The sequence below is a fragment of the Crotalus tigris genome, unplaced genomic scaffold (assembly GCF_016545835.1).
Source record: "Crotalus tigris isolate CLP2741 ecotype Arizona unplaced genomic scaffold, ASM1654583v1 scf7180000024383.4638030, whole genome shotgun sequence".
NCBI classification, from domain to species: domain Eukaryota; kingdom Metazoa; phylum Chordata; class Lepidosauria; order Squamata; family Viperidae; genus Crotalus; species Crotalus tigris.
The window spans coordinates 3,027,799-3,053,664 of record NW_024100553.1 but is presented as its reverse complement, the minus strand read 5'-3'; the positions used below and the strand labels follow the sequence as shown (position 1 = coordinate 3,053,664).

At 40.6% G+C, this 25,866-nt stretch overlaps 1 protein-coding gene across 1 annotated transcript; it reads left to right on the top strand.

Annotated features, from left to right (window-relative positions):
• The first annotated feature begins 15,307 nt into the window (after positions 1 to 15,307).
• Positions 15,308 to 25,866, top strand: LMOD3 (leiomodin 3). The gene is made up of 3 exons (XM_039328643.1): positions 15,308 to 15,824; positions 21,100 to 22,431; positions 25,358 to 25,866. Exons 1-3 carry the CDS (start codon positions 15,531 to 15,533, stop codon positions 25,382 to 25,384), a joined length of 1,653 nt encoding a protein of 550 aa, XP_039184577.1. The 5' UTR covers positions 15,308 to 15,530; the 3' UTR covers positions 25,385 to 25,866.

The window sequence follows — 25,866 nt, the reverse complement described above, 5'->3', positions numbered from 1 at the left end:
GTGCATGTCTATATCTTACCATTGTGTTTATTCTTTTCCACTATCATTTAGTATTATAATTGTTTTTCATTTCTATGTCACTGAGATCCAGTATTGAGTTAGATGACTTATTACATCAAGAGAAATACATAAATGCCCCAAACGTTGGCCTGGAATTTTATTTTGGGAGTTGCTATTGCCCTTTGTAGGAGAAGCTTATACTGTACTATCTTGGAATCTGTCTCTATGATCCTCTCAAAGCATCTTGAGTCAAGTCAAGCTGTTGCTGTTAACATAGAATTATCATTGAATTCTTTACAATCCTGATATTACATTATAGGGTAACAAGGTGATATAAGACTACAATACCGTGCCTGCTGGTGTTCTTCAGCACTAGACTCCACCAGGCCTCCCGACAAAGAATGAGGAAAGGTTTACATTTCACGGGTTCATTTGGTCCAGCATGTTCCTGGCATTATCCTAGGGTCCATGTAAAAAGAGCAGGAAAGGAGACGAGTGGTTATCAGATAAAATGTGAGATGGTTGGGGCAGCTTTGCTCTGATAAGTATTTGAGGTCAGCACTTGTCCCATCAGTTATCTTAAAAATAGAATCCATTCCTCATTTAAGGCACTTCAGGCATGTTTTGATGACCCTGCTTCTTAGAATTTAAGTGGTGACCCAGGAGGAGGAGGCTCTGATGGCTTCTTCCCTTTTATCTGCTTTTACTTCAGATGCGGAATGAAAAACTAGAACTTTGGAAGACAAGTTGTGACCCATCTCCTGGGGTTTGTATACTTGCCCAGATAAGGATTTGCATCGGAAATGGGTGTATGTTAACTTCCTCATTGCTTCTTACATCAGATCTTCTTTTGAGAAAGTGTGGCTTTCATGTCCTTGCCTTGTGTTATATTCAAAGGTATACTTTGGTAAACATGAAAATGCGCCAATCCTACTCAGGTTGATGTGGAAATAAATTCCATTCATATCAGTATAACTATTTCAGAATACGTGACAGCCCTGGGATTATATGTGTCATTTGAAAGTCTTTTCATGTTTTCTGGTTGGTTGATTTGGCTGCAGTATTAAGATTCTAATTATATCTTAGAATTCTAACCTGGATATCTTTTCTCCATCCCATTAAAATTAAATTATTTTTTTTAAAGAAAGATTGTAAGTCATCAAACGTTTGAAGAAACTTTGCAGATATTTTGCTTTGTATGTATAAGAAATTATATGTAAATTATAAACGTGTTTACCTGACAGTCCTGGTCCAAGAAACTAAAAATGGTGCAATAAATAGCCAATTAAAATAAATATTTTCTTACTTTGCTTCAGTTAGAAGAGTATAATAAAATGTAAGTAAAAATTCAGGTGAAATTCCAATGAGCCACAATTAAAAATATAAAAACAAAATCAAAATATTGTTTCCTCTTTAAAGAGCTAAACAGATATAAAATTAAAAGATAGACATACTGTTTTCTTGGGATAAAATTAATCCCCCTTTATACTCCAGATTATACATGCTATATATATTTTCCTGTGAACTGCAATCAATGTGCTAAATTAGAGAAAAAGCGATAGGGCCATTCAGAAAATAAAGCAGAAAAATGACAAGTAAATAAGTGCTTTGAAAAAGGTTTCTTTCTTTTGAATATGTGGTTTAACTATAATTAATGCGTGAACATGGCTAAGAAATGAATTGAAAGATATGGTTTGATTGTGGTGGAAGATTGGGAGAATTAATAAAGTATACGATAAAAGACTGATTAGAAATTCTGAATGTGTGAGAGACCAATTTTTGCTAGTGTCAAGAGTCGGTGCTTGGAAAAATAAATGTAGAAGAGAAAGCAGAATGTTGACAGCAGGGAAGAAAAAATATGAGTCCTATATGAAAAGACAGCTTATTCTCCCAACAAAATTAATGCAGTGAGCATAAGGAAAGAGGATGCGAAGTTACTTGGAACAGAGTAGATAAAAAAAATAAGTTACCGGGCATCATAGAAGTGTACGGATTTATGCTAAAGACACTTAAGAAACAAGTTCCTTGGTGATGAAATGAAAGAGACTATGGATGAGAAAAGTTGCATAAAAGAGAACAATTGTTTGCAATAGTGGCAAATATCTGTAGCTGGGGTGTAGGATGAGGGTGAAAGGTTTGTTCTCCAAGCTTGTGGGTTGGTTTCTGAATGTTTGTTATCAGGCTATGTAACATCTTCAGAGAAAAATTGTTCTAAAAACAATTACTTATAGAAAATTAGCTTTAGCTTTATTTCTTTGGGGGGGGGGTATTTCTTGTTTCCTATTTATTCGCCTTACTATTTCTTAATTATCTCCTATACCTGCATAATGTTATTTATACTAGAAGGAAATAATATAATGGGTGGGTATATAGATATGAATGCGTACATTCACTCTAGATGTTAAAAATGGTGATATTTCTCATTGTAATAATAATAATAATAAAGTTGGAAGGGACCTTGGAGGTCATCTAGTCCAACCCTTTGCTCAGGCAGGAAACCCTATACCATTTCGGACAAATGGCTGTCCAATCTCTTCTTAAATACTTCCAGTGTTGGAGCATTCACCGCTTCTGGAGGCAGGTTGTTCCACTGGTTAATTGTTCTAATTGTCAGGAAGTTTCTCACATAACCTTTGATCAATTTCATGTTACAGGAAGCCCTGGGAAAGAACAAAAGAGTTACATAGCAAGATCAGGCAGGCTAAAGCATTTAATTCTTTTCAGTTTCATGACACCTTTTTGTAGGGGTACAAGCTACACTAAACTATTTTGGTAATTCTTAGGACTTTCAGTTACACAAGGCATTATAACTGTTCAGATTCTAGTTTGTATCACTTGCTACTTTAAACAAACAAACAAAAAGTTTCTGACATCAGTGTCAATGTTAAGTCTCATCTTAAACAACAGCTCTTCACTGAATATAACTCTACCACCAATAAAAAAAATGAAACTGCCAAATTAAAGGGGCTGCCCTTAAAGATAGTGCTATTGCCTATTTCTTGATTATTTCTCTTACAACAAAGACCATGACCTTAGCACAGCCCGATTAAATAAGCTCATGCCCTAAAGATGGAATGTTTGCAGATCAGGGAAATATAAGAAGACAGCTAAGTGCGTTATTTACAGGCAAGAAATCAGCAAGAGATTTGCAAGGGTGAATGGATAGCTTCAGTGACCCAAACGGTATGGTTTCAGAGAATAAGATGCCAAGGAGTGATCACAGTTGATTTATTTTTTAAGATCAGGAATCCATTTATGGATGACATCAAAGATGACTGTACTGAAGTTTAAAAGACAAGGGAGAACAGGGTTGTACTTATGAGTACACAATGCAAAATAACAGCGTTCTGGGATGTCAAAGCAGAAATTAAGATTCCTAGATAATTTCTTAATTGCACCATTCAAAAAGGATTCTTAGTTGTCTATTTGATGGTCCAGTTTGTAGGCTGAGTTTGACTTGCTGGTTGGTTGGCTGGCTGGCTGGCTGGCTGGCTGGCTGGCTGGCTGATTTATTTATTTATTTATTTATTTATTGCCCATCTTATTCATTCATTTATAAAATTTATTGGCTGCCCATCTTACCCTAGGGCAGGGGTAGGCAATCTTGGCTCTTTTATGACTCGTGGACTTCAACTCCCAGAATTCCTGAGCTAGCATGGCTCAGCTTGGAAACCTCTCCCTTTCCCCTCAGCATGGCTGGCTCAGGAATTCTGGGAGTTGAAGTCCACGAGTCATAAAAGAGCCAAGGTTGCCTACCCCTGGTCTAGGGTAATTCTGGGCAGCTTACAGTTATATATACAGTTGAAAGATAAAATGACATTAAAGACACATGGGGAGGGTGGGGGTGGAGTCGGGAGAAGGTGGGATCTGTTATTACTCAATCAACCATCTCCATTGCGTTGTTCCCCCACTGGGGCCCCAAGACGACTGGCACAGCCACATCTCTAGGCCTTACAAAAAGATGGGAGGGTTGGGGCCCAACCTTACAACCGGGGGCGGGAAGATGTTTCAGAGGGTAGAAGCCACAGCAGAGGAGGACTTCCTCCTGGACCCCGCCACCCAGAATAATCGTACTGACGGGACCTGTTGTGTATTCCTCAGCTATGGAATTCTCCTGGAAATTCTACAAAGTGTAAGGTTGTGTGTCCTTATTATGTACATAAATAACATAAAATACCTGGCTATAAATTGGCTTTTGGAGGACAGTAGTACAGAAGGAGAGGATGGATTGGTATTGTTATTACCATTATCTACTGGTGGAATTGAACCGGATATTAGAATAATATATCAAAAACAGACTTATGAATTAGCTAATATTAAGTAGGACTCCATATATGAATTTAGATGATAAGGCACTATTGTATGAGTACTTGGTTTAAATGACATTCTAAGTGTAATATGCAAACTAAACCATGGATAAATTGTGAATTAAACAATTAACAAAAACCCTATCTAAAAAATTTACCCATGGTTTGTCACTGATCTTAGACTGTCATCAAAACCTCTTAGTAATGTCCCCTTCCAGCCTCCCGATTTAGAGATAGGAGCAGCTACCAAATGGGAATTTACTTCCCCAGTAGTGATTATTGGGTAGAGGAATGAGACAGGACACCAAGAGGATTGAGAAAGTTCAACTTTCTCCAATTCTATATATGTGGTTCAGATTTTGATTAAGTCCCTGCCATTTTTGCCCCATAATGTCTACAATAACAAAAACGCCAGGAAATGTCAGGCGCTTTCCACACAAGGTGGCATCCAAAGTGGCATCATAGCCACCCTTGTATTCAAGATTTTGTTTCCAACTTAATTGTCCCAAATTTCAAAATTTGAGAGCCAGGTTCTTTAGGGCTTGGGAATGCTCCTGTTTCACAGGGACAGAAATGGACTCTCAACTCCTTTGGTCTCCCTGATCCCATGTTATCTCTGGGTGCCATCACCCTGGACTCAGGGGCAGCCAGTCTGCCAGGGACAGAGTTTGCTATTTTGGGCCATGTTGTAAAAACAAGCACAGTGTGCCAAAGGATGGGGATGACAAAGCAGGGCCAAGATGTCAATGTTGGCATTTTCTCATTGGCCAGCTGGAGAGATCACCAGCCACATCTAGTGACTGCTTGCAATGGCCCTGGATCACTAGGAACTGGATCTAAGAATTTGGGGAAGTTCTCTCAGAGGCTTACTCACCTCTTGTAGAAGTGGTGTGCTGTCCCACTCACTCACATGCACACATAACAGTGAGTTAGTGGGTTTACTAATATATTCTCTTTTGTTAAAAAAGATTTACCAAGACATTTATCACACTGATTGAATGAGATGTTCTAGAGTGGAATTTGCAAACTGTTGCCCAGCTTTAAGAACACAGGAACAAAGATTAACCACCAATGTGTAGTTGACAATAAACAGAACTCTCATTTTAAAAAGAAGTCTAACGTGGCCACTTTTTTCATTGAACTGATGCTGTTATTTAATTTCTTTCTTGATCCTCCAAAAGAGAACCATCATGCTAAGCAACATTCCCTCTTAACTAAACTGCACTAAAAGATGTCTTAACTAAACTGCACTAAAAGATGTACTAAACAGCCTCTCTTGCCTCAGTCTTCTGTTCATAGGTTAGTTGCTAAATAAAGAGGTGCTGGGCTTTAGGATCAACTGGCAGCTACAGTATGTTCATGCCCACCAGCTTGGAAGTGCTGCTGTCCAATCTGCAAATGATTTATGCGTGAATCTTATGAGGAGGATTAACGTGGGTGCATACATGTCTTTGGCATCTGCCAGTTTTCTTGCTCTTCTTGTTTGTTTTTAAAAAACAAACTGGCAAAATGATATGCTACAGAATCATAATGCTAATTTTTAGTACCATCTTTGTGACAATGGTTCAGGGCTACTTTCTTTAGTAACTAATGTAGTGGAGGGCCACGGTGGGGGGGGGAAATGTTCTTAGATGAGTGGAATCAGTTAAATCAAGTTGATATATTCAGATATAAGACCACAATCTGTTATCTTATTAGAACAATCCCATAGATTTGCTGTGAGAAATGTTTTTCTTTTAGCATCTGGCATTCCCAAACTGCCCCCTCCTCTTGATTAATGGGAGATGTTTTCCTCCCTATTTTATTGTTTTATTGATTTATTTCTCCTTTTGGTTTCTGAAGGAAAAGTGCCCAAAGTAACCTGAGATCTATTATCTAAAAATGGAGATCTTTTACCTATGAACATGTATGCTTACATCATCTGTTGTTTATGCATTGGTCTTTCCTGCTTTTTCTGAGATGTATTTTTTTGAGTATAAATATGAATTCATCCCTTTGTTGAGTGGGGGCCTCTCTCAAATCCTTTGGAGAGACACCAGTAAGAATGTTTAATAAACAATGCAGTAAATATTTCCTTTAGGCCTTGCGTTTGATTCCACATCACAGATCCAATTTCATTTTTTATGCATCTTCAACTCTCCCTCCCCCAAAATTAAATTGTTAATATCACTTTGTAATGCCTTGGTAAGGCCATACTTGGAATACTGCATCCAGTTTTGGTCACCACAATGTAAAAAAGAGAACAGAGAACAAAGATGATCAGGGTACTGAAGACTAAAACATAGAAAGAATGGCTGCTGGAATTGGGTATGTTTGGTTTAATGAAAAGAAGGACAAGGGCTGACATGATAGCAGTATTCCAGTATCTCAGGGGCTGCCACACAGAAGAGGGAGTCAAGCTATTCTCCAAAGCACCTGAAGGCAGGACAAGAAGCAATGGATGAAACTAATCAAGGAAAGAAGCAACTTAGAACTAAGGAGAAATTTCCTGACAGTTAGAACAATTAATCAGTGGAACAACTTGCCTCCAGAAGTTGTGAAGGCTCCAACACTTGAGATTGGACAACTATTTGTATGAAATAGTATACCCTCCATCATCCCTTCTAATTCTATTATTCTGTTATTCTGTTTGGATTGTGCTTATGTGTGTCCCTTTGGATTCTATTTTGTAGTCTGTGTGATTTGAAACCAAAATGAAACTGCTTGAAGAGAGTATGCAGACCTTTGGAGTTAAGGGGCACTGGTGTGCAGATAATACCCAGCATTATTGTTCCTTTTTGTATTTTATTTATTTATTTATTTATTGAGTTTATATAGCTGCCTGTCTTATCAGAGGCAACTCTGGGCAGTGCATGACAATAAATAGAACTGAAACTATAAAAACAACGAATACAGATATGAAAACCATAGTAACAAGCATCATATAAACTATAAAATACAAACCACAAGTGAAAGGGGAATAAACAACCCCATCAGCAATGGAGTCTCAGCATTCATTTAATGCTAAGGAATAAGTCTGCACCATTGAATGGAGTCTAAATTAGATAATACTCTGGATTAAATGAAAATTAGAAACTGATCAGTTGAAAGTCTGACTTGACTACTCAGATTCAGAAAGGGGGTTAATTTTCCCAAAAGATCAGGTTTCCAACTTCAAAAAGTATTCCTTGATCTTACTCCAGGCCCCAGAATTTTCAAGTAGAAATTAGTTTGAACAGTTGTGCATAGTGTATCAGCTGCTGCCTTTTCAATTTGTCAGCTATTATCTGTTCCCTCCTTATATTTCATTTAAATTGTTGCAATGCATTTTATGTAGAGCTGCCTGTAAAAAGAGTTTAGAAGCTTGTGTGGTACAAAATAGGTCAGGGGTCTTCAAACTTGGCCCTTTTATGACTTGTGGACTTCAACTCCCAGAATTCCTCAGCCCCGCACGTTGGCTGAGGAATTCTGGGAGTTGAAGTCCACAAGTCATAAAAGGGCCAAGTTTGAAGACCCCTGAAATAGGTAAAAAAAAAAAATAGGGCAGCACTATAGAAAAAGTTCTAGATTGCTTACAGCTGTTTTCTGGCTTAATTTACGGTGTGCATGTTAACGTATACTAACTACCATTGATGATGTTACCTGAAGGCAGGACAAGAAGCAATGGATGAAACTAATCAAGGAAAGAAGCTTGTTTGGATAATGAAAGGTCTGCAAGAAAACAGCCAAGCTCAGAGAGCAACAAGGATCCCACATACTAACTTTTAAAGCAAGCTTTCTCAAAAAATGCTGGCTGGGGAATTCTGGGAGTTGAAGTCATCATATCTTAAAGTTGCCAAAACTGAGAAACACTGCTTTAAAGCTTAATGGCTTAGAACTTGGCTGTTTAAGCAAGAGAGGCATCTACAGGCAAGGGAGAGTAGAGACGAAAGCATTGCTTATTTTTATGAAATCATATCTGAAAGGAGCAGAGCTTGCATTATGATTTCACTTTTAAAAAACACTTTTAACAGTTGCCAACTATGACATAACATCTAGCTTTGCCTTCAGTTAAACACCTAAATTTCCTGATAAAAATCAAATTGTACAAATCATAAGAAAATCCACAGCTCAAATGATTTCTACGTGCCACTGTTAGCTTCCCCAGAACTGGCAGGAAAAATTCCTGTTTAAACACAAGCTAATCCCACTTTGACATCTAAGGCAAGTTTTCATTCACCGTACGACTATAATTAAGGCCAAAAATTTCTGTTGCTAAGCAAGATAGTGGTTAAGTGAATTTTTCCCTCATTTTATGACCTTTCTTGTCAATTGTTAAGTGAATCAGCGCAGCTGTTAAGTTAGTCATATGGTTGTTAAGTGCATCTGGCTTCCCCACTGACTTTGCTTGTCAGTAGATCACAAAAGATGATCACATGACCCCGGGACACTGCAACCGTCATAAATGTGAGTCAGTTGCCAAGCTTCTGAATTTTGATCACGTGACTAGGGGGATGCTACAATGATTTGCAAGAGTGAAAAATGTCCATAACTAACTTTTTTCAGCGTCATCATAACTTTGAACAATCACTAAATGAACTGTTGTAAGTCGAGGACGACCTGTAGTCTCTCCCCATCACAATATAATCTGCTGATCTTTAAACAATTCCAATGTAATTGAAGATGGTCTCATACGTCCAGTTCTTCATTTCTCTTTTGAAAGCATTATAAACAACCAAATGATACCTCCTATGGACATTCATATTGATGTGCATTTATGTGTGTGTGTCTGTGTATGCAGGGCTGAAAAACAACTGCCCTGTGCAGTATGATTTCAATAGAAAAATAATAGTTGCTACATAAGCACAGTGCCTATGCTGAAGATTGCCCCTATTATGTATCAACATCTGATTCTGCAAGTTCTCCATCCCTAAGTATTTTTTTCTGTTGAAGAAAGTAAAATATGTGAGCATAAGTGGTTACTGTGGGTACCTTGCAGTTAATATAACATTCCATATTGGCTTTCTTTGAACTTAATTTTTCTGTTAAGTCAGAACTGTTTCAGCAAAATAGATATAAAATAGAACAAATGGTTCGGTGTCCTTTCTGGGGGAATCAAGCGATCAAGCACGTCCAATTGGTTGCTAAGGTCGTTTTTATTTGTTGTGGAAAGAAGTATGTTCAACTGGTATGTGGCAATGAGATCAGATGTAACACATCTAGGAACTCTATCAATGTCTGTTAGATGTGCAGATAAGTTAGGTCAGGAAGCAACTTGTTCACTGAGTTTATTAACAATCACTGTGGTTTAATTTTCCATGAGTAGCCATTGCCTTTTGCTAATGCGGTAGCGCTTAAACTGGAACTGGCTCCATCAATATCTTTTGCGGGTTGCCAAAGGCTACACTTAGTGATCATCTTGGCAGGTGAGATGGTATGTAGAAACGTTTGTTGGGAGATATGTATGTAGAGAGGTATGTTGGCAGACAGGAGGAAGCCCTACAGCAAGGATAATGGTCTGATAAGCGACAAATCAGTCTTCAGGTGAGGGGAAAGCATGAGAAGCATTTCAGAAGGGCCTCCTCTAGTTTTCCAGGGACTACTGGAAAACTAGAGGGGGTTCCTTCTAGGGTGGAGAGGGGAGAAATACAGAGTCTTGCAAGATTATGTTAATGTAACTTTGCAGTAAAGTAGGATCAGTTCATCTGGGTGCACTTATATTCTTGTCTGGATTACCTCACAAGGTTGACAGCAAGGAAACCTGTTGCGCTCCACATTTTGCATTGTGGAGGTCCTCATATTTCTTCTTATTACTATTATGCAGGCTGGGATTGCTGAGAGTTGATATCCACCTCCTAGATCACAGGTCGGCAACCCGCACCTCTGGAGCCGCATGCGGCTCTTTGAGCCATCCCCTGCGGCTCCGGAGCCTCCCCCCGCCATTTTCAGAGAGAGACAAGGAGAGAGAGAGAGAGGCACTTTTTCTCTCTCTCTCTTTTTCTCTCTTTCATGTGGACTTGCCCCCTCGCAGGGCTCCTGATTGGCCCTGCACCAGGGTGCCCCACCCCCTGGGAGAAGGGTGGCCAGGAAGTCCCTTTCCCAGGCTGGCCCCATCTGAGGCGCACATGGCTGGGGAGCTGTGCGGGGAAGCCCCAAGATCCCCTCTGGGAGCGGCCCGTCCAAGCCTCTGCTGAGCGAGCCCTTCCACAAACCGCGGCCCAGGGAGAGCAGTCCCTCCGATGCCCAGCCGGTGTGATCGTTGGCCAAGCAGCAGCAGAGCCGGAGACAGAGGGTCAGTGGCGGGGGGAGGGAGGGGGCTCTGAGTCGATGGAGCATTGCCGTGAAGTGGCTGCACGGCAGGTGGCGCCCCCCGGCTCACTTGTTCCAGGCAGCAGTCTCAGCTGGGGCATTGCTTCTTGGGCCATCCCCGGGCCGCCCCTGGGCAGCCAAGCCAGCCACATGTTGCCCCCGGCCAGGCAGCTGTCATGGCTAATGCGGTGGCCAGTGAGGGCATTGCACCCTGGGAAGCCAAGCCGGCCACATGTCTCCCCAGGCTGGGCGGCAGTCATTGCTGGGGCAGTGGCCGGCGCGGGCATCACTCCCGGGAAGCTGAGCCGGCCACATATCTCCCCAGGCCGGGCCGGCCGGTAATCAGGCATGAAGCCTGCCTGGCTGCCGCAGGGCTCTCCACTACCCGGCCCCACCTCGGCCCCATTTGTGACGCCTTCCTCAGCTGCTTTTGGGGAGCCGCCGCCACCACCGCCCTCAGTGCTGCAGGAGGAGACCTTGGGCCATGAGGCCGGCGGGGCCGGTGCACCCAGCCTTGGCGCCCTCCTCCTGCAACGGCGAAGTGGCTGAGGATGCGGCGGGGGCCGGGCCGGGGGCAGTGGAGACCCTGACCATGCTGTAGTGGCCACTGCTGGAGCTGCCACCGCTGCTGCCGCCACCACCAGAGCTGCTGCCTCCTGTCCTCCCCCTCCCCGCCTGTTCGGCTGAGGAGACGGTGGGGGTGGCGGCTGGGAGCTGCTCCTCTCCTGCTCCCCCTCCCCACCTGTTCGGCTGAGGACATGGGGGGTGCTGGGAGCCGCTGCCTCCTGTCCTGCTCCCCCTCCCCGCCCGTTCAGCTGAGGATGCGGCGGAGGGGCAGCTGGGAGCTGCTGTCTCCCGTCCTGCTCCTCTTCCCTGTCCATTTGGTGCCATCTGCCTTTTGCTCTCTCTCTCTCTTCATCTGGAGGGAGAGGGAGAGAGAAAGAAAGAGAGAGAGGGGAAAGAGAGAAAGAGGAAAGGAAGAAAAGAGAAAGAGAGAGGAAAGAGAGAGAAAGAGAGAATAAAGAAAGAGAAGAGAAAGAGAGAGAAAGTTAGAAGAAAGAAAGAGGAAAAGAAAGAGAGGAGAGAGAAAGAGAGAGGAAAGAAAGAAAGGAAAGAGGGAAAGAGAAAGAAAGAGAGAAGAAAGAGAAAGAGAGAAAGAAAAAGAGAGAGAGGAAAGAGAAAGAGAGAAGAGAGAGAGAGGAAAGAGAGAAACAGAGAGGGGGAGAGGAAAGAGAAAAAGAGGAAATAGGGAGAGAGAGAAAGAGGGAGAGGAAAGAGAGAAAGAAAGAGAGAGGGGGAGAGAAAAAAAGAGGAAAGAAAAAAAGATTGAGAAAAGAGAAAAAGAGAGGAAAGAGAGAGAAAGTTAGAAGAGAGAAAGAGAAAGAGAAATAAGAGAAAGGAAAGAGGAAAGAGAAAGAGAGAGGAAAAAAGAGAGGAAAGAGAAAGAGAAAAGAGAGGAAAGAGAGAGAGAAAGTTAGAGGAAAGAGAAAGAGAGGAAAGAGAAAAAGGAAAGAGAGAGGAAACAGAGAGAAAAGAGAAAGAGAGAGAAGAGAGAGAGGAAAGATAGAGAAAGAGGAAAGAGGGAGAGAGAAAGAGGGAGAAGAAAGAAAGAAGAAAGAGGGGGAGAGGAAAGAGAAAAAAAGAGGAAAGAGAAAAAAGATTGAGAAAAGAGAGAAAAAGAAGAGAAACAGAGAGGAAAGAGAAAAGAAAGAAGAGAAAGAGAGAGGAAAGAGAAAGAGAAAGGAAAGAGGAAAGAGGAAAGAGAGAGACAGAGAAAGAGAGAAAGTTAGAGGAAAGAGAGAAAGAGGAAAGAAAGAAAGAGAGAAAGAGAGAAAGAGAGAGGAAAGTGACAGAGACCCTTTATTTTATACACACACACACACACACACACACACACACACATACACACACAAACACACACATTAAAGGTAAAAAAGGATATATGCAGCGTTTTCTTCATTTTAGATATCAAAAGGGTTTTGCAGCTCCCAGTGTTTTGTTTTCGATGGGAAACGTGTCCAAGTGGCTCTTTGAGTGTTTTGGGTTGCCTACCCCTGTCCTAGATGAATAGAAAGATTGTCCATCGCTGAATGTAGACATTTGATCCATGTTGTTTTATAGGTTGCCCACCTTGGTGACAGAGACATGAAATTCATGCTAGTCCATGCTTGCAGTCTAAACAAGAATAAGCAGTTGCTTTACAACTATTCTCTGCTAGATAATACATTGTAGGGTTCTTCATGCAATTGTTTAAGTAGTGTGATGAAGAGTAACTAGGAACATTGAGAATCTGCCTTGATATGTTATTACTACAGATAGTCCTTGACTTACAACAGTTCATTTAGCGACTGTCTGAAGTTATAATGGCACTGACAAAAGTAACATGACCATTTTTTACACTTATAACCATAGTAGCCTTCCCATGGTCATGTGATCAAAATTCAGATGCTTGGCAACTGATTCATGTTTATGACAGTCATAGTGTCCTGGAGTTATGTGATCACCTTTTGAGACCGTCTGACAAGCAAAGTCAATGGACAAATCAGATTCACTTAACAACCCTGTTACTAACTGAACAACTGCAGTGATTCACTTAGCAACTGTGGCAAGAAAGGTTGTAAAATGGGACAAAACCAATTCTAATTATTTGAAACCAAATAATTAACAACGTTCAGATTTTTGAACAAAATACAGTAGATCAGGGCTTTTCAACCTTTTTACCAATTGTACCACTTTTAGGATATGGCAATATTTGAGTACCACCTAGCAAGGTGTCAAAAACTCAATGACAAAAAAAAACCTGTTCAAAGTTGCAATTGCACTGAAATGACTTATGACCATTTTTCACACTTATGACCATTGCAGCATGCCCAGGGTCATGTGATTTATATTTGGATGCTTGGCAACTGATTCATATTTATAATAGTCACAATGTTCCAGGGTCATGTGATCCCCTTCTGCAACCTTTTGACAAGCAAAGTCAATGGGAGAGCTGCTGGTAGCCAAGTGCTAAGGCGGGACTTCCTTTCCTCCCTCCCTTCCCTGCCTCTCTTTTTCTCATTCCCATCACCTTCTGAAGGAAGAATTTGAAACCCCCCTCCCATATTTTCCCTTTTCCATATATTTATCAAACAAGGAAAGGCCTCCAGAGACAGAAAAGACAAGCTGCTGAGTGAACTAGCTTTAAAAGGCACATCCCTCTTTAAGAATTAGCTACTGGCTAGAAAGGAAAGTAAGGAGCACAGCCAGCACTTAAGGAAGAAAAAAAATGTACTAAGTACTGGCTGTAGGCCAAGGCAGCTTCCCCAAATGGCTCCATTCATAAGTAAAGGAATGCTACAGGCAAAATCCATTCAGGAGAAAAATACTTCAAAATCCCTTGCAGCAAAACTTACAGCTAACAACAGCAAAGCAATAGAAGCTAACACGAGACATCAGACAAATAGAAATTGCCAAACACTCCTTAAGAACACAAAGCCCACATTGCACAAATCCCAGAACTTCAAAGTCACAAAACCACATAAGAATCCTTCCACTCTCCATCTCCCTCCCTCGTGCCTCACCTCCAGCCATTGGTGCCTTTTTTCATTCCTCTTGGAGGGTGACCCCTCCCCCACTGCATTTCTTGCCTGTTTGCTGCTGCCAGCACAGGTGGCTGCCAAAGCAGTTGTAGATCAGCTCATGGCCAGCCTGCTTGATTCTTCCTCCTCCTTGATTCCTCCTCCGTGTAGCTGACTGCACCTCCTCCCAAGGTTGCTGCTTTTTCTCTCTCTCCCTCTCCTGCCCAAACTGCCTCCTTTTATAGCCTCTCCTGTCTCCACCCCCTCCTCCTTTCTCATGGGGGAGGGTGAACCAGAAGTGAGCCTGGGGCCTTTGCAGCTCCAGAAGACTCTCTCACTGTAAGTCCTTGCCTGTGCTGGCTCTTTCCCTCCCCTACTACACTTGGCTAGGCAGGGCTGCGTACCACCTGCCACTCATTAATGTACCACAAGTGGTACATGTACCACCGGTTGAAAAGCCCTGCAGTAGATAGTTGCCCATTGGTTGCTCTACATAGATCATTTGTAAAGCCACCAGATACGGCAATCCATATGATCACCAAATGACAGCAGAATGAATTTTCTGTATCTCCTTGCTATCAACTAATGATGGTACAGATCCTTTCACACCAGATCTGGTATCTTTATAATTTTTTATGAGATCCAACCAATTCTTCAAAAACATCGAACAATGTACATTATAACATTCTAATATTATTTTCATTTTCTTTTGCAATTAATAGTGCTGTTGCTGCTGCTGTGCTGGCCATTTGATTTGTTAGTGACTCAAAGGCATCCCTTAGTTCTGGGGTCAATAATAACAAAGGTATTTGCCAATGTCATTTAATCTGGCCTTCATAAATCAATCATTTTGAAACAGCTGTAAAGCTCCGGATCAAGTGTGAAAACTATTGGTTTATAAGGTCACCAAAGCAAATTTTAAAATCTCTACCGTTCCAAATACAAATTCATGCACAAGCCATCATTTTCTCATGTTCTAAAGCTGAGTGTATATCATGAGCCATTTAATATTGTGTAACTACAGGAATCCTCTAGAATATGATTATGGCGATGCCCTGAGCAGCTGCACCAAAATGTCAAAAGGGCTTACACAGCTGACATAAGCTATTCAAAACAGAATATGGCAGCACCTCCATAAATTTTCTTGCTCCAGCTAAGCCTGCTTAATTTAGCTGTACCATATGTTTCAATCCTCCCTCACTCTTCCTGAAGCATCATCTAAGACAGAGCTGTGTTATTCTCTCTGACGGAGGGGAAAAAAATACAAACACCTAGGAACACTGAAGATTTTTTCATAAGGCTGCCAAAGGAATTACTATCCTTTTTACTACTTCGGGTGGTTGTTGTTTTTTTCCCCAAGTACTTGCCCCCGTGGTTATTTTTATCAATAAAGAACATGTCTGAGCTCAGCCAAAACTCTGACCAAGAGGACTTCTGTTCGGGAGAGATAGATGAAGATGAAATCTTAGCAAACCTCTCTCCTGAAGAACTGAAGGAGCTACAGTGTGAAATGGAAGTCATGGCTCCAGACCCCAAAGTGCCAGTCGGAATGATACAGAAGGATCAGACGGAAAAAACACCGACAGGAAACTTTGATCATCGATCTCTTGTTGATTACCTGTATTGGGAGAAGGCCTCCAGAAGAATGCATGAGGATGAAAGGGTACCTGTCACGCTATTACCTTCAGAGGTAAGGAGCAGGAAATGCAAATATTCTGTGTACAGGTTCTATTCCATATTTTATCACAGGGTTTGATCAGCACCTGCTAACATGCTGCCATTTCCAATAAATAGCATTTTAGCAGATGTGCATACTTTAAAAGAGGTTTTAGAATATTTTTTGCATGTAGTAAATCAGGGGTCCCCTACCCCAGGACCGTGGACCAGTAGCATGCCAGCAGCATGCCAGCAACCAGGCTTCAGAAACAAGCAAAGCCCCATCTGGGGATGCAAGCAGCACACAAAACCACGCACCCTCCAGTCCATGGAAAAACCTCTCTCCATGGAACTGGTCCCTGGTGCCCAAAAGGTTGGGGACTTCTGTAGTAAACTAAGACATACTAATGTTATAATTTATTATTCCTGCACTAAACAGCAGGTTCAACCTGCAAACCTTTCCTGGCTCTATATTTTTATGGTTCAGGTAACTTTATGGATCCCTAGGATAAAATGTACATCTCCAGTCTGGTTGAATAATAATAAAAAAAGAACTTAAACAGAACAGTCTAAAATACATGATATTCTACTACTTACCTGATACAAAAATATAAAAAACTATTATCTATTAAATAATCTTGAAATCCCAATCCAACCAACCTATTATATTAATAATTAAAATTCCAAAATGCTTTTTTTTATTAATTTTATTGTATTTATATTCCTGTTTACCTGGGCAGCTGAATAAATTTGTTTAATAAAAATAGCAATAACAATAGCAATAGCATATACCGCTTCACAGTGCTTTGCAGCCCTCTCTGAGCAGTTTACAGAGTCAGCGTATTGCCCCCAACAATCTGGGTCCTCATTTTATTGACCTTGGAAGGATGGAAGGCTGAGTCAACCTTGGAGTTCGAACCAGTCAGGATCGAACTCTGAGCTGTGGACAGAGTTTGCTTGCAATACTGCATTCTAACCATTGCACCACTATAATGACTAGCTATTAGATTAATTAAATTATGCAAACTAAAATGTTTCTTATATGGAGAAGAATATTTTACAAGATTTTTATCAGACCAAGCCAGGAAAATTTGGAGGGGGGGGATTCATAAGGACCTAATAAAGCCTATCCTCCACAAAGAGCCAAATGAACTTGCCTAAACCATAGTATCTGGACCTTCTTTCAGTATCTTCTGATATGTCTGACTTCATCTCCCATGAATTTCCTAAGTGTGTGGGCTACAACTCCCAGAATTTATCAGCAATGATCAAACTGAATAGAGAATTCTAGGAATTGAACACCACATATCTGCAGGTTGCTATGGTTTGGCAACATTGACTTAGTTCCTTAGAGAAAATGATATACAAAGTGTTGCACTTTCTAGGTTGTTTCTAATTTGTTTGATGTGTTTCAACTATTGTCTTATGGTTTAACATCAGTGAAACACCGGATATCAGTACAGAGAAAGTTGGGTGTTAAAGTGAAGTCTGAGAGCAAAATGGTGTCTTTCTATTACTGCTCATTTAGGCTAAGAAATCACACAGCATGAGCATAAGGGTGTAGCTTTGCTCAGTGCTTCAACCAAGTGCTGCAAATATTATGCTGTACCACATCAACTTTTTGAATGGCAAGCCAGAAAGGTGGTTGAGTCTGAGGAGACTCAATTGCAGAAAATGGTTAAAAAAATAAAAAAGAGAGAGAGAAATATACATATATAGAATTTCTGAATATGAAAAGCCAAGGGATTGTTGTAGTAATAACATACACTGATGTGCTAGAAAAATGTACCAGTAAAAACAGAAGCACATTGAAAATCTGCTGCAAAGATAGTAATTTTTTTAAAAAAAATAATCTTGTCACTAAAGGCATATATAGATATAGCAAATAAAACATTAACTAATACAGTCTGTTGGGGGGAACACAGGTAAAACAATAACCAAATGCTTTTCCCAAACAGTAAAAATCCATTAGACAGGATGCTTTTAAAAAAAAAAAAAAATCACGAAGTAGCTCCAGAGAGGCACATCATATGTATAAATGAATGGATAATAGGAATTCCTGCATATTCATTCCACGCACTTGTAAAGCACTAGTGGGGATGCTGAGTCTCAGAACTTCAGTGTAAAGTATTTTCTTTGCAATGCAGACAGCAGCAAATATTTAAATTTAAGTGTTTAAATCTTCATAATATTTAGATAAATATCATGTAAGTATCGCACAAGTCAGCTTTCTTTACATTTCATGACCTAGAGCAGGGGTAGGCAACCTTGGCTCTTTTATGACTCGTGGACTTCAACTCCCAGAATTCCTGAGCCAGAATGGAGAATAGAGAATGGAGAATAGAGAAAGGCTGAGGGATGTGATTTATCTTCAGAAGGCTGAGAAGGGCAGTAGACACAATTGAGCCCAAAATTTATGTTGCTAGGTGAGAAATTTGTTAAGTGAGTTTTGCCCCGTTTTACGACTTTTTTTGCCACGGTTGTTAAGTGAATCACTGCAGTTATTAAGTTAGTAACAAGGTTGTTAAGTGAATCTGGCTTCCCCATTGACTTTGCTTGTCAGAAAGTTGCAAAAGAGGATCACATGACCTCGGGATATTGCAATTGTCATAAATATGAAGCACTTGTCAAACATCCAAATGGAAATCCCATGACCATGAGGATGTTGCAATGGTCATAAGTGTGAGAAAATGGTCATATGTCACTTTTTTCACTGGCGTTGGAACTTCAGACGGTCACTGTTGTAATTTGAAGACTATCTGTAGAACATAGGAAATAGTGTAGATATATTTTACAAAAATGGGTATCAGTGAGGGCAAATGTGTTTGATTTTGACCTGAACACTTTGGATAGGCAGGCAATCAACAGAGATATCAAAGGATTGGTGAGTGACTCTCAGCCAAAATAAGAAAGATTTCACAAATTCCCAAGAAAAGGCTGATACTAGAATTATCAGAATATGTAATGTAGAATACAATTAGAATCTTTCACCTGGCCCTGAGAAAATCTTGTCCCAAAGGTGTTTTTTCAAAAGGCAACAGGATAGAAAAAAACATAGTAGACTTGATTTTGCGATGGAAATAAGTTCACCTCACACTCCTTTTTCTTATGAAGTAATTCTTATATTAAAGCATAATAAAATGGATGAATACTATAAGGGATGTTTTATATTATTTCTCTTTTCCAAACCAGTCTTAGTAAATGACGTTTGGGGGTTCTAAGTGATGATCCCTCCATCCAGCAGATGGGGAAGGAAAAAAGATTGTTGGAAGAGCAGGGAACAAGAATGAAAAATTACATCAGAAGTCTTCAAACTTGGCCCTTTTATGACTTGTGAACTTCAACTCCCAGAATTCCTCAGCCAGGCACGCTGGCTGAGGAATTCTGGGAGGTGAAGTCCACAAGTCATAAAAGGGCCAAGTTTGAAGACCCCTGAATTACATCATGGGTTTTTCCAAATGATATGCATATTTCAAAAGGGGGCAAGAGCGAAAAGACACATAAACCAGGCTCAGGTTTTTTATTCCACATAGTATAAATCAGACATGTCAAACACAAGGCCCGGGGGCCAGATGCGACCCACGAAATGGTTTCATGTGGCCCGTGAAGCCATCCTGGGAACAGTGAGGGAACAGCCCCCACTGCCTTGGCCCTGGCCCAGGCCGGCCGGGAGCCAATGTACAATTTTGTGGTGGCCATCTATGCTGAAATGCATTCAGCCTTAGCTCCACAAGGCTGTCCAGAAACAGCAAGAAACCAGCCCCTGCTGGGTTGGCCCTGCCCCCTGGGTGCATGCTGGGGAAGTGTCAACCTTTGTGGGAATGAAGAAATGGACCAATCCCACCTCCTTCTGCCAGAGACCCTCAGATCTGTCCCACTTCTGCCCAGGTCACCACAGGCACCCTTGACGCGAACGATGTATAGCTGGCCACGCCCACCCAGTAGGCCACACCTACTCCATTCACGCCCACCCAGTAGGCTGCACCTACCCTGGCCATACCCACCCAGCCCCCCAAGGGCAACCGCAATGCTGATGAGGCCCTCAATGAAATTGAGTTTGACACCCCTGGTATAAATAGTCTGTCTCTTCCATCTATACATATTAGGTCCAATGGCTTATCATAAAGTATGGCCTAAAGAAAACCCAGTATTGTAGACTGGACCAAAAAGTATCAGAATGACTATTTGGTGCAACTCCGATTCTTAGACCATTATTTTTTTTAATTCTTCTTTAGATGCCTGATTATTACACAGTTTTGTCAGTCCTTGTTACAAAACTAGGTTGATGTGTGCAAAGGCAAAAAAAATAGTTACTCCTCATTTTTTTAATATAGGAAAGACAGTTGTGCAGCATGTAAACCTGCATTTTGTTGACAAGAGAGTTAGCACAAAGGCCACTGAAATGTAGTTTCAGAAAAATAAAGTAGACTTAGGGAGTGGCATAATTTAGGGCTGTAGTTTATACAGTGTCCAAAGTCACTGAATTCCAGTAGAAAATAACAGTAGGAGGAAAACTGCTATGTTGAATAAATTCCTATTGCTATCTTGAATCCTTAGACCTTTGTTCATCAAAATGGGGTTTTTTGGAGGGGTGAGGGAATGGATGCCAACATAAGCGCCACATGGCTTAGGGGCAGGCTACCTATATTCCATTACACTGGCCCATCCCATCCAGTCAGGCAGAAAAGATATGTTGCAGACCCCAAATTCTGCTGCAAGGTCTAGGAAGGGAGCCTTCTCTGCTATTGCCCCCACCCTGTGGAATATTCTTTCCCTGGAGGTGAAGCAGGCTCCCACTCTCCTGGCCTTCCAAAAAGGAGTCAAAACATGGCCCTGTGGCCTTATATGGAGACCCTAGAGGATCACATAGCTCTGGGGCAGGCTGATGCCCTGACAGCTCTCCCTTCACCTTTTAACTAATTTTAACAGTGTTTAATCATCCTTGCCTCCTTCCAAATTTTTAAGTTTATATATTGTCCTTATATAACATTTTATTGCATACTGCCCAGAGTCCCTCTCAAAGAGAGATTTTGTCTGAAATAGTATAGGGTTTCCTGCTTGCGTAGGGGGTTGGACTAGGAGATCTCCAATGTCTCTTCCAAATCTGTTATTCTGAGATGAGTAATTCAAAAATGTGAAAAATAAAGGCTTAATGCAAATTATAGTAACACAGAAGTATATTACAGTGCCTTTTGAACTTGTAAATCTTCCTAATAGAAAAACAAATTCATCACCTTTCTAAGTCTTGGTCAAATGATGTGGTAAAACTATTTAAAATTATTTCAGCTCTTAGCATTTTGTTTTTATAGAGACCCATCAGAGAACACCCTGAAGAAAATGTTGCCAATAGTAGCAATGAAAAACCAATGGCCAGTAATGCTGCAAATGAAGATATAAAGGATTACAAAGAGAACAATCAAATGGATGAGGAAGAGGAAGAAGTAGAAGAGGAGGAGGAGGAAGAAAAGGAAGAAGGAGAAGAAGAAGAAGAAGAAGAGAAAATAGAAGAATCAGAGAACAAAGATATGGAAACAAAAAAATTTCATGAGAATGGCAAGAGCACCCAGGAAACTAAAGGATCATGCACAGAATCAAGTGAAAAAGAAGGAGAAAATGAAAAGAAAATTTCAAAGCTAAATATTCCCAAAAAATTAGCTCTAGATACTAGTTTTATTAAATTAAGTGCACGGCCTTCAGGAAATCAAACTAATTTAGAAGGGAGTCTCGAAAGAGTCCGGAGAAATGATCCAGAAATGACAGAACTCAACTTAAACAACATTGAGAACATCCCCAAGGAGATGCTAGTGGACTTTGTCAATGCCATGAAGAAGAACAAGCACATCAAAACATTCAGCTTAGCCAACGTTGGGGCAGATGACAATGTAGCTTTTGCCTTGGCCAACATGCTGCGTGAAAATAGGAGTATCACCACTTTGAATATCGATTCCAATTTCATCTCAGGTAAAGGGATTGTCGCCATCATGAGATGCCTTCAGTACAACGAGAAGCTTACAGAACTACGTTTCCACAATCAGAGAAGCATGTTGGGTCATCAGTCAGAAATGGAGATTGCCAGGCTCCTGAAAGCCAACCCTACACTTCTTAAGATAGGCTACCACTTTGAACTTCCAGGACCCAGAATGGTGGTCACTAATCTCCTTAGTAGAAACCTTGATAAGCAGAGACAGAAAAGGATGGAGGAGCAAAAACTGCAACAGTTAAAGCAGCAGAAAGAACTCATCGCTATGTTGGAGAACGGACTTGGGTTGCCTCCTGGGATGTGGGAATTGCTAGGGGGACCAATACCGGCTTCAATGATGCCTCTTTCAGTGCAGCCTCCAGTGACGCTGGTTCCCAAGGCTCCATCGATTGGCCGAAGAGAGGAACCTGCTAGAAGAGAAGAGCCGGATAAGGAAAGCAGTGGTGACCTTCCCGCTTTCAAGATAGTGAAGCTCAAGAGAGTCCAGCGCAAACCTTCTATCCAGGAATATGTAGAGCCAGCTGAAAAAACTAATCTCAAAGATGTGATTAAGACCCTAAAACCTATTCCAAGAAGACGGCCCCCTCCTTTGGTGGAGACCACTCCAAGAGACAAGCTACTTAAAGATATTCGTCAGAGTAACGTAGCTTATCTGAAACCGGTAAGTATGGAGTGGCCGGAGGATGAAGGAATGTCTTGCAGTCTTGGCTGTTTACTTGATTGCTGCTCTTAGAAAAGGCAGAATTGACAGCTGATAAAATGTGATTAGTATTGACAGGTAGTCCTTGGTTTACGATGGTAATGCAACATGCCTATTACTGTCATGTGGCAATGGTCATAAAGCAGGTCATCATGTGGCTGGACCTGTTTTACTTCCTTTTTTGCAATGATTGTTAAATGAATGCTGTGATCATTAAGCAAATCCATTGGTTGTTGTTTTTTTTACTAAAAACTGGAAGTAAAAGTCAGGTTTGGGCAAAAAATATTGTAAATCACCATCACATGATCACGTGCAAATGGTTGAAATGCCAATTTGCCAAGCATCTGAAATGTACGGCCAGCCATCAGAACTTCAGAACTGGGTTGTAAGTATTTTTGGGGATGGGGGGGGTCTGTTGGTAACTTTGGGCAGTTGCTGCTGGTTGTAAGTCAAGGACTACCTGTAAATGCTTTTCTCCTTCACAAAACTATTCAGTTTTAATTATTATACAATTTCTTTGCTTTAGCACGGAGATAAACAGCTTCATACTCTTCAGGAAGTTTGGATTTCAGCTTCCATCATAGCCACAGACAACAGATTATGGAAACCACATTTCCAAAATTCTGGGAGGGGAGGAGGCACCAGCAAAATGACTACTAATTCCCCCAATTTCTAATTGTAAACGTGGGTAAACGTTTACAAGGATAAGTAAGGGGGAGGGAAGCATTTTGTTGCCATCATTACTAAATCATTATAAGTAAACACAAACAGAAACCCTACTGATCTCCCACAGATGATTTAGAAATCTATTATCTGCTCCTGATTTATGTTCTGCTCAGCCATAGAGCCATTTTACAACTATAACTTTAGAAGATAAAACTGACCTTTTCATATGCACCTGCTCATAACTGTACTTGGCAGAATAAATCTTTCTTTGACTAGAATCAGAAATAGTCCATGCAGACAAGCATTCTGTAATGCTTAAATGGCTTTCTATGTGTTGGCCTGTGATCTTAGGAACATTCTTGTCAAGGGGTGAATACTCAATAGAAACAAGGAGGCTTAGTAAGTTTCTAAGTTGCCCATCAATGGTGACTTCTAGCGTAAGGTAATCTGGTAACAAAAAATGATACTACAACATTTTATAAGTATTTCTAATAGCATTATATTGGCTTCAACTTAAAGTACTTGAAGTACATATCTCTGCGTTTCATGCATGCACCTGCACACACTCAAGGAAGTAGATAAAATAAAATTAACATTTTGCTGCTTCACCTGGTTTGATCTTTCCTTCTCTAACCACTGCACTTGAGAATGTTTACAAATCCTTCAAAGTTGGGATGAGGCTTCTTAAATGCCATCTACTGAAAGCACTGTAGGACACGAGGTGCATTTTCTGCCACAATCCCTTCTCATTTACACAGCAGGCTGGATTTCATACCGAACCAGCTCTGGATTCAGTGTCTCTCTTTTGATTGATTGGGATGCCTCAGAAGCTCTCACTTGAGACAAGGCCAGTATGTTGCACCTGTTAATGAGCGAAGTCATTCCCAGTAAATTACGCCACCCTCAGAAGTGCAGATATAAGTTTCCAAGATCCAAGCCAAAGCTGTATATACTACAGCTAATGGTAGTTCTTTGCACTATGGCATTATGGGTAAATTATCTTTTCAAAAGAGAAAATGTAGGAAAATCCTAGTCAGTTTCAAATGTGATTGATCAATTGATTGGTTTACCTTCTGCCTTTATTATTTGTATAAATAACTCAAGGTGGTGAACATACCTAATATTCTTTTCCCCTCCTACTTAACCCATAACAGCAACCCTGCGAGGTGGGTTGGGCTGAGAGGAAATGACTGGCCCAAGATCACTCAGTCAGCTTTCATGCCTAAAGCAGGACTAGTACTCACAATTTCCTGGTTTCTAGCCTGGTAAAGTCTAGACATAATGAAAAAACAACAACCACCAGAGCAGGAATTGCAAGTCAAGCCTAGAAAATATAAATGTTTAGTAATGAGTATAAGACAAAAACTGCATTGAGATAAAGACTTTGTCACATTTTGACACAGATTTGGATGTAATCAAGTTAAAGTTCTAACTTTTGTGTTGAATGGGGGGGGGATCAGTACATTAGCTGGGAAGAACAAATATGTAATTTATTTTATAATTTACAATTTATTCTAAATATGCATAGAGACAATACATTTCTACTTGCATATGAGAAGAACTGACATTATTAACATTTTCTTGTTTGTCAGATTCTTTTGGAAAATCTAGTTAAGTGTTACCTAAAACAGGAATTTCATTGAGCTACATCTGACCAAAAGTGATGACAACTATTATATTTTTTAAAAAAGCTATCATTCCCCTGTGTGTGTAATATATACTGTCCGTAAAATACCATAAATGAGACAAAAAGACAAATATAAGTGCATTGGAATGTTTTTCAACTTCTAGCTGCCTATGAAATAGGAAAAGAAAACGAGGTTAAGGATTTTTACCAGATACATAAAATGTGATGAGATTCCAGAATGTTGCCTCCCTGATTTATTATGTCACTTGCATTCAATAAGGTAGGAACTTTGTTGTGCAACGGAAACATAGTTTGGTGTGGGATACCAGAGCAAAGATTTTATTTTTGGAACAGCAAAATCCTGAGTTGCTGAATAGCATTTTTCTGCAACCAAGTTACTTTCAAGAAAAATAGCTTCACTATATGTTTTGCTGAATAAGAGCTGCTTTGTTATGTTTTGCCGGAAAGCAAGTCAAGAAATGGTTTTCAACTTTACCGTGTCTTTTGCAATGTATATGCTGTTTCTATCATTTAAAAGCTTTCTCTCTGGCCGTTCCCTTCTCCAATTCATGCATTTTATTACAATTCCCACAGGTACCTGTTCCCAAAGAGTTGGAATAAACCACCCCATTCTGCTGAAGGAACAACTAGAAAAATGACCAGACTATCCAAGCGTTGCTTCAGAGGGTTTCAGGAATTGATTCCTTCAGTTGGGTGTCTTGAAAGCATGGGAACAATGTTTAAAGCATGCGGTCTGTTGAAGTGATGATTGCTGACTTTCGATCTCAAGCAACCAGATGTATTTTTATTTTGGGGAGAGGCAGAAGTGGAAAGGGCTAGTTCACCTGTCTCTTTTAATCATTGTGCCATCATGGTCATCAGGTCTTCAGTAAAACGTACTGTCTCCCCATGACCTTCTTTCCAACATTTTACAGAAGCACATTGGGCATCCTATTGTGGTATTGTTTCATTCTTCCATTCATCTGAAGTTGTGTGGCATACCTGCCAGTTTTAAAACCATATCCTTTTGTTAATCACAACTAATTTTATTTTTATTAGATGAAGTATGTTACAAGAGAAATAAACAGCAACTTTCAGATGAA

Excerpts from the sequence above, each read along its gene's own strand:
- LMOD3 (XM_039328643.1), top strand. The coding sequence starts at position 15,531 with ATGTCTGAGCTCAGCCAAAACTCTGACCAAGAGGACTTCTGTTCGGGA. Across the intron at positions 15,825-21,099 it reads TCACGCTATTACCTTCAGAG|AGACCCATCAGAGAACACCC; the intron begins GTAAGGAGCAGG and ends TTGTTTTTATAG. Across the intron at positions 22,432-25,357 it reads ACGTAGCTTATCTGAAACCG|GTACCTGTTCCCAAAGAGTT; the intron begins GTAAGTATGGAG and ends CAATTCCCACAG.